At 68.7% G+C, this 390-nt stretch overlaps 1 protein-coding gene across 1 annotated transcript in view; it reads right to left on the reverse strand.

Annotated features, from left to right (window-relative positions):
* The window catches only part of GLI4 (GLI family zinc finger 4), a 6,337-nt gene that overhangs the window by 897 nt on the left and 5,050 nt on the right, over positions 1-390 (reverse strand). The window contains exon 4 of the mRNA XM_077758254.1: positions 3-159. Within this exon, the coding sequence (XP_077614380.1) occupies positions 3-159 (157 nt within the window). The remainder of the gene's footprint in view (positions 1-2; positions 160-390) is intronic.

Raw genomic sequence — 390 nt, forward strand, 5'->3', positions numbered from 1 at the left:
TGGGCCGCTCCGCGCTGGACTCCGGCCCAAAGCTGTCCCCACACTTGGGTCTACGGGGAAGGCTTCTCAGAAGGGTCCTCAGGGGCCCCCTGTCCCGGTCCACCTCCTCTTCAGGGTCGCGGGGGTGGGGGGATGAGGGAGCCGGCTCCGGCTCCAGATCTAGAAGGAGAAACGGAGGCGGATGGCAGCTACCCGGCCGTCAGCCCCACCCGCCAGGTGCCGTTGGAGAAGGGATGGGGCCGGCACGGGGCGCCACCGTGCTGGGGACCAGGGCGAAGGCAGACATGGGTGGGGAAGGCCCCACAGATTCAGAGCCAGAGTGAGGCAGCAAAGTCGCCTGCTCCTAAAGGTGTTGCCCAGGCTCCCAGCAGACACGTGGGGCCCAGGGGG

Source organism: Crocuta crocuta, unplaced genomic scaffold, assembly GCF_008692635.1.
Source record: "Crocuta crocuta isolate KB4526 unplaced genomic scaffold, BGI_CrCroc_1.0 scaffold327, whole genome shotgun sequence".
Lineage (NCBI taxonomy): Eukaryota > Metazoa > Chordata > Mammalia > Carnivora > Hyaenidae > Crocuta > Crocuta crocuta.